At 36.0% G+C, this 8,578-nt stretch overlaps 1 protein-coding gene across 1 annotated transcript in view; it reads left to right on the top strand.

The window, feature by feature from the left end:
* Positions 1-1,998: 1,998 nt before the first annotated feature.
* Positions 1,999-8,578, top strand: part of gldn (gliomedin) — an 8,630-nt gene continuing 2,050 nt past the window's right edge. The window contains exons 1-9 of the mRNA XM_016276690.1: positions 1,999-2,749; positions 4,088-4,139; positions 4,232-4,258; positions 4,613-4,711; positions 5,924-6,034; positions 6,646-6,774; positions 7,256-7,321; positions 7,410-7,535; positions 7,731-7,881. Of these exons, the coding sequence (XP_016132176.1) occupies positions 2,300-2,749; positions 4,088-4,139; positions 4,232-4,258; positions 4,613-4,711; positions 5,924-6,034; positions 6,646-6,774; positions 7,256-7,321; positions 7,410-7,535; positions 7,731-7,881 (1,211 nt within the window). The 5' untranslated portion in view covers positions 1,999-2,299. The remainder of the gene's footprint in view (positions 2,750-4,087; positions 4,140-4,231; positions 4,259-4,612; positions 4,712-5,923; positions 6,035-6,645; positions 6,775-7,255; positions 7,322-7,409; positions 7,536-7,730; positions 7,882-8,578) is intronic.

The following is an 8,578-nucleotide window of genomic DNA, read 5'->3' as shown; positions in this document are numbered from 1 at the left end:
CAGAACAATGGAACCATCTAGAATTGCATGTCATTAGAATCCCCATTAAATTTGCACATTTCTTATATCTCTAACACAACTTTATTACTCTAAAGGAACATCCTCTTTATTCATGATGCTGAAAAGTTAGTTCACATTTAATGACCTGATAATTGAAATGCACTATTGGCTGTTTGTCTAGTTGCCTCCATATATATTCTGCAGGTAGATTTAGCAGGAGTATAAGCAGCTCAAAGTGTAACTAAGTTCTGTCAGCCAAATTGAATCATTTACTGGTTATGCGTTAAGTTCGATATCAGTTATATCAGCTCTTCATTGTCTGTTAGGGGAGTCGGTGAACTTGACTGACCTCATAAATTTGAGCTTTAAACCAGTTTAAAAAAAGTAAATTAGTTTTTCAAGCCAGACTTCTCTACTAGTCTGGTGACTATACAGTAGCTGTACTAACTAGTAAAGGGAACATTACTTTTAACAAGCCTGTTACAATATTCTATTTCTCCCAATACAATTTAATTGATTATGTTACATTGTTTCATTTTATGTAAAGTAGAGTAAATTAGTTTTTCAAGCCAGACTTCTCTACTAGTCTGGTGACTATACAGTAGCTGTACTAACTAGTAAAGGGAACATTACTTTTAACAAGCCTGTTACAATATTCTTTCTTTCAATATTTATTTCTCCCAATACAATTTAATTGATTATGTTACATTGTTTCATTTTATGTAAAGTAACATGTGTTATTTTGTCATTTTAAGTATTCTGATGCATCATTTAATTTACTTTGAACAAAAGCTGATTGGTTTTAACAGGTTCTAATTATGTAACACATGAGTTACCTCCAACGCTGATACTAATTACCTCCAATATAATAAAACCTCTTTAAAGGGTTTGAGCTAATTTAATGAACAGTTGACAATCAAATAATTATTATCATATCCTAATCATTAAAATTATTAATTGACCATTTTAGATTGTTTTAAATGAAATATAACACTCTTGGTAAAGAACCTGGCTAACCTCAAAAAAAAAAAAACAGATTTAAAGTTGATTTCAATTAATCTTACAAGCCAGACTTCTGGCAACTAGCACCTTGTTTGCCAGTGAAGTTGTACCCAACTAACTACTTAAAGAAATGACAGAAAAAAACCTGACTGAACTGATATGACCTTCACACTCCTCTCAGCATAAGAACATACTCAGTCAGTACACACTCTATTCAGCTCTGATACCTTGTTCCTTGCTTGCGTGATCACACAAACCCAACCAAGGAGCTTGTAGCTCAGCTTGTATGTTTTATTTGGCAATGACCTACAGCTGCAGGGCAGAGGACCACAAAACACAACAGACTTCACATCTTCCTACAGCAGTGCACCAGCATTTATCAGGAAATTCATCGTTTTTAATACACAAACAATCTGGCTGTGCACCAGTAAAACTATATTATTATTATCTTCTTTAATTATTAATTCTTCTTTAATTACCAATACTGGCAGTGCATGCCATTTCCAATTATAGCGAGGGCAGATGTATTCCACATTCATTATATAAGCATAGAAATCGAAGACCGTCTGAATGAGAGCGAGGTGCTGCTAACTGATATCAGATCAAAACCCGAATTAAAACTACAGTTTTGTGTGATATGGGCACTATAAGAATCACATATCAGGCCTTAACTCCACAACCAGCCTACATTCCCTTAAGGGTCTTGGCTCCTTAAGCTGCTGACATTTACTCGCTCTGACATATGGCTATATGTTCAGATTTTGTCTATTAAAATGTTTAGTAGACATTCTGGTGTTAAAAGTTGCACTACCGTTGCCAAAACAGCTTTGAATTGTCTAATAAAAAATACATAAGACTACATATTTGCAGATGTTTGGAGACCGTCTTAGTAGAACTGTTTTAAGAAAGTGTTTACTGAAATCTTGCAGTGGCTCTCAGCGTGTCTAGTTTTCTTCCACATCATTGACTGTTGGTGTCGATGTGGATTATGCTGGTCAAACCCACGGTCATGCTGAAGAATGGACTCTACTGCATATAAATCAGGTGACTGCACAAGTGGGGGGGGGTTCTTCTCCAGCGCATCAAGACGGCACAAAGCCAAGCAGCCCTCAGTCACAGCACACAGACTCGACTCGAAACAAGGACTTCAATTGTTTTCTCGCATCCAGAGGCTGTCCTTTTTTAAAGGGGAATATTGTAGACTTTTATTATTCAGCTTACTTTTCGAACGTGTTGAATTGTTATTTGTGCGTTGCAGTTTTTGAACACTTTTTTGTATTTCTGAATTGAAGTCAGAATGCTGGATCCATTGGCTGAGTTGAGAAGTACTGGAGGCTTTAGACAGTGTGGTGGCCGGTTGTCCTGGCAGGTGCGTTGGATCTTGTACAGTCTGTGCGTACTGACGGTAATAAACTGTGCCGGCCTGGTTCTGCTCCTGGTTCAGCAGAGAGAGCTGTGGGCTCATCTGACTGAGGTGGAGAGGCAGATGGTGGAGATTTCTCAGAGCTCCGTTGTGGAGTTCATGACACAGGTGAACGAAGAGGAGGCAGAGTATCAATACTCCAGAAACAAACGCAGCCGGCAGCATCGAGGGACACGACCCTTTGAGGAGCATGAGGGGAGGGTGGGAGAGGAAGTCTTGGGAGATTTCCAGTATCAGTATCCGCAGACGCATGGGCCGGTTTACCAGCACAAAACAGAAGAGCAGGATGGAATGATGATGATGATGACATACTCCATGGTGCCAGTAAGAAACTGATACTGACATGATTGATTTATTTATGGAGATCACACAAAAGCAAACTGTGGATAAAATGTGGAAAGTGTCAACTTTAATCTCCCAGACTGCTTTCTCTATGTTGGGGGGGGGGATAAAAAAATAAAAAGCACAAAGTCATGACACAGGTGAACGAAGTTGAGTCAGAGTATCAATACACCAGAAACAAACGCAGCCGGCAGCATCGAGGGACACGACCCTTTGAGGAGCATGAGGGGAGTGTGGGAGAGGAAGTCTTGGGAGATTTCCAGCATCAGTATCCGCAGACGCATGGGCCGGTTTACCAGCACAAAACAGAAGAGCAGGATGGAATGATGATGATGATGACATACTCCATGGTGCCAGTAAGAAACTCATACTGACATGATTGATTTATTTATGGAGATTACACAAAAGCAAACTGTGGATAAAATGTGGAAAGTGTCAACTTTAATCTCCCAGACTGCTTTCTCTATGTTGGGGGGGGGGATAAAAAAATAAAAAGCACAAAGTTAAAACCTGATGATAGCTAAGTTAAGCTGTAAAAACTATTACATACTTAATAGTAATGCATTTTTTGTAAGGTTCCTTATTTTATCTAGTTGTAACTGTAATATATCTGAATCTCCTGATAGATGGAAATGTTTCTTATATAGTATATACTGTAAAATTATATTTTACATTTTATCATACACTGTAAGAAAACAAAAACAAAAATTAACAAACAAACAAACAAAAAGTCTAAGTCTAAATATCTGTAGAAATGCCTGTAAACTCTTTTATAAGTTTTATAAGTTTTATAAACTTTTAAAAAGTTTATAAGCATTTCTAACCCTAACATATAACAGAATGAAATGCAAAATTCAGAATATGGATAAAACCTGCGTAAAAATCAATATGGGAAATTCCTTTACATTAACACAGTACATTATTTACTTTCTAAGGGTGTAATGAAAAAAATATATATAGATATAAGATTTGTGTGTAATCTGTAGATGATTCTGTAATTCATAAATGAAAAGTAAATGCTTTTAGCTCAGGGTTGCCCAAACTCGGTCCTGGAGGGCCGGTGTCCTGCAGAGTTTAGCTCCAGCTTGCCTCAACACACCTGCCTGGAAGTTATAGTATGCCTAGTAAGAGCTTGATTAGCTGGTTCAGGTGTGTTTGATTAGGGTTGGAGCTAAACTCTGCAGGACACCAGCCCTCCAGGACCGAGTTTAGCTCCTTTAAATTTGTTTTTAGTTTTGCTCCAGTAGTTACATAATTGAATTCTTCTAGAATATTCTTCAACACAGACCTGCAAAAACTTGAGTACAATATATGTTTCAGGTTAAAATTCTTCTGGACATTTGCAACAGTACTAAAGGTGTCTGTCTGACCGGTGAGTATGGGTCGTTTTTATTTTCACAACTGATTATCTCCTGAATCTGTTGTCTCCAAGTTTACAGTTTGGTTTGCTTTTGGCTTTCACAGGGCCACCAGGACCACCAGGAATTCCAGGTAGGAAATGAACTATTTTAATGTTGTTTATGGGTTATTCTACCACAGGAAAAAAAAAAATTAGATATGATGATCATAATGTAAAAAAGTGTTTTTTTGCAGTTGTCCTTATTATAGGTGTACTTTTTCTGTGTAGTGAAATACAGTATGAGAGTGCAAGAATTACAAGAAAAAAACAATTTCAAATATTAACACTTTTGACTTTAGAATTTCACGTTTAATTCAATCTGTTACTTGACATTTCTTTGTACCTAATTGTGAAATTGTCCAAGTGAAATGTATTTCTACACCAATTTTCAGTGTAGCATTCCAAATAATGTGTTACTCACATAATCTTACTTTATGGAATTCCAGGCTTGCCGGGTGTGGACGGAATGCCGGGGTATAACGGAACAGATGGAATTCCAGGGTTGCCAGGAGAGCCTGGAGCACATGGAAAACGAGGAAAAAGAGGTATACGCAAAAGAACATGGAAAATCCATCCATCATGCACATGAATGAATATAGTCAAAAAGGTCTTCTGAAAGAAAATGTCCTCCTTTCAAACCTCTTCCCGAAAATCTGTCTGCTTTCTATAGCTTTTATCATCCACTCAAGAAAATAAGAGGGGAATTTTATCCTGCTTCAGTCACACAGCAGGATTCAGAGAGACTCCGAGATCTCCCACTGAATAAAGCAGAACTCATGATAACAGCTGACTGACTGCTCTGTTCTGAGAGCACAAGAGCCCACAGACATTCTAGAAGTGCCATTCAGCAAATCAATTATGTAGAAACTGAATGAAATTCTTTATACCGTGGTGGAGAAATTACCAGAAAACATTTGAATACATTTTATGATGATTCCATACTTTAAGTTCCACAAGCAAGTGATTATTTATTGGCAGTTTATGCTTCAAAATGCACCGTTTACCTGGCTAGGTAGATGTTACAAGCGGTTTAGAACCAACAACCACGCAGAGTACCCTAACAATCAACCACACTTGCTTTAGTTCAGAAAATGTATCGATATATTTACTTAAAATGTTAGTAACACTTTATTTTAAGGTGTAGTTACAAGTTACATGTACTTACTATAGCAATAATAGTATATTATTAGTAGTAAAAGACAATGACATATTACAAGTAACCAACCCTAAAACAAACCCTAATCTTAATCCTGTAGTTTGTACATGGAGTTAATTAATATCTACTAAAATAAACCATAACCGTTACATTTATCACATGACTGTAATAATGTAATAAATGATTCTGAATGATTTGAGAACTGTGTTGCATGAAGTCATGAATGAATGAAACAACCACGCAGAGTACCCTAACAATCAACCACACTTGCTTTAGTTCAGAAAATGTATCGATATATTTACTTAAAATGTTAGTAACACTTTATTTTAAGGTGTAGTTACAAGTTACATGTACTTACTATAGCAATAATAGTATATTATTAGTAGTAAAAGACGATGACATATTACAAGTAACCAACCCTAAAACAAACCCTAATCTTAATCCTATAGTTTGTACATGGAGTTAATTAATATCTACTAAAATAAACCATAACCGTTACATTTATCACATGACTGTAATAATGTAATAAATGATTCTGAATGATTTGAGAACTGTGTTGCATGAAGTCATGAATGAATGATTTTTTTGTACCTGTGTGTAGGTCCTCCAGGTGAGAAGGGTGAGCCTGGTGAGAGAGGAGAGCAAGGATATCCTGGACCCCAAGGACCCCCTGGAGAACAGGGCGAACCTTCAAATGATGTCATTGTAGAGGGTAAAGACAAATTCTGTTTTTAATAGGATATGAGGATGCTGGAATATTGTCACAGCTAAAGGGTCTTGTTAAGCAAGACTATATTGACACTGCATTGTTGGATGGTGACTGTGATTTCACCAAGTACAACATGTTCCTGGATCAACATCCTTGTTGATCCTGGAACAACATTCCAATTAACCAATCAGAATTGAGGGATAACTTTTCAGGAAATGTCTGTTTTAGGCTTACGATCAGGGTTAGGTGCTTCTACACCCTCGTTAATCAGCTATCATTTCACGCTGTTTTTAGGAATAAATTATGGGTAGGTTTAGGTTTAGGGGTAGGGATTGGGTTAGTCTATATTTTTGGACAGTAATGTTGATCCAGGATCAACAAAAGATGTTGATCCAGGAACATGTCTTACTTGGCAAAATCACGGCGACCTTGTTGGATACTGCATAATAAAATAGCTGAGAACACATTTTTATTACAATGTTATTTTATGCCATTTTTCCCCCAGTGAGAAGATATAGTCCTGCCATTTATATGGATCTTGGACCCCCGTGGATCACAACAATGTTGGCATGATAAATGAGTGATGGCCATATTCCTTCTGCTTTAATCTGCAGGTCCACCTGGTCCAATGGGACCCCCTGGCCTCCCTGGTCCACCTGGCCCTCCAGGCCCCCCCGGGCCTCAAGGGCCAATAAGACACAGGAGCCACAGAGCACATCTCCACATGGGGAAGGAGTCTGTAGGTAAGTTGAATGGCTAAAATGCTAAATTTTGCATGTACATATTTCAAAATTACCACATAATCCTTCTCACAATCAAAACAAACAAAAGAAAACCATTTTCTTTATTCAAATTGAAAATGTATAACTGTATGTAAATTACATACAACTAACTTTTTTAAAAACTGTAATACACTAAACAAATATTATTTTTATTACAGGAATGAGAACTACCATTGATAATGAGAATTACTAAACAATTAATGTACAAACACATTGCATTAGTTACAATAATATTTCCTCTTGCTTAATTTTTGTCACAATTTACAAAATATTTTAATGTGATTTTCAGTAATCAGATTTCTAATTTTATTTATAATGTGTAAGCTCTTTTTTCCCCTTTTGATTTTGTGACAGATTATGACATGGACATCCAAAATTGGGTATAGTGACTTTCCCCCGTAAGACACATCATAACATGTAATATGATATATGTAATCTACAGGTCACCTTAATTCAGTCCCAAATGATGACACCATCAGCCAGAAAATAGTATCATGGAAGATAAACGGTACCAACAAGGGCAAATTATAAGTTGTTATACATTTAACTACAGCTTTTATAAGCTTTACCTCTAACTGTGTGATTGTGTTTGGTAGACTGCATCATAAAATCAGTGCAGAATCCCAGATATTTGATGAAAACGAGCAGCACGTTTGGAGCATGGATGATGGACACTGCTGCTAACGACAATGAGAAGATCTGGGTGGCAGAACATTTCTCAGGTACTGAAGAGAGAACCATCATTCATCAATACAGCACATAAACCCTGCATTTAAACTCTACTTCCATCTGCAAGTGTTAAATGTGATCAAAATGTTTAATCTTTGGTATTTGACTAAATGCTGTTATAGAACATATCTTGTATTGAACATGCAATATTGCTTTTAAGATTTTCCCCATGTTTACAAATTTATTAGGACGTATCATAAAGGAGTACGACAGTATCGCAGCGTTCCAGAACAGCAGCAGTGAATCTATTGATGTCCGAAAATTTTTCCAAGGTTGCGGCCACGCTGTACATAACGGCTCCATATTCTACCACATCGCTGGAACTTCCAATATTGCTAAGTATGACTGAAGTCAGATCTCCTTGATAATACCATAATTATAAGTCATGAAATTGAGCCAAAAATGAAAATTCTGTCATCATGTGACTCCAAATATATGGAGGACTAGGAGTGCCACTTAATAAAACGAAGAAACCAATTATCAATCAATCAATCAATCAATCAATCAATCAATCAATCATAAATAACTTGTCAAATAGAAACCATTTAAAACAATTTACAGTAACACTTTATTTTAAGGTGTTCTTGTTACACCTTGTAAGCCAAACCCTAACCATATAGTAAGTACATGTAGTTAATGAATATTACTCAGTACGTAATCGTATAAATACACTGTTAACAAGGACACCTTAAAGTAAAGTGTAACCCAATTTTATACATGTTTAAAATTTACTGTAGTTTACGGTAACAGTGAAATAAATGGACAGACTTTTAAAAGTTTTGGTAACAATTTTCTTGGGGTAAATAAGGTACAAAAATTTACATTGTATCTTCTATACCTTAGGATACAAGCCACGGCTTTATAATTTTTCTAAAATAAAGTGTGACCAAACTTTATTATTTAAATATTTACTTAATTGCTTATAACTAATTATTAATTACTCATTAATTATACATTTTTAATCAATGCATTTGAAAAAAAGTAAATGCAATGTAACTGTAAAATGTTAGTTACATGCAATCACAAAGATAATATT

The sequence above is a fragment of the Sinocyclocheilus grahami genome, unplaced genomic scaffold, assembly GCF_001515645.1.
Source record: "Sinocyclocheilus grahami isolate Dianchi unplaced genomic scaffold, SAMN03320097.WGS_v1.1 scaffold105.1, whole genome shotgun sequence".
NCBI lineage: Eukaryota > Metazoa > Chordata > Actinopteri > Cypriniformes > Cyprinidae > Sinocyclocheilus > Sinocyclocheilus grahami.
This window is presented reverse-complemented; position numbering and strand designations above follow the sequence as displayed.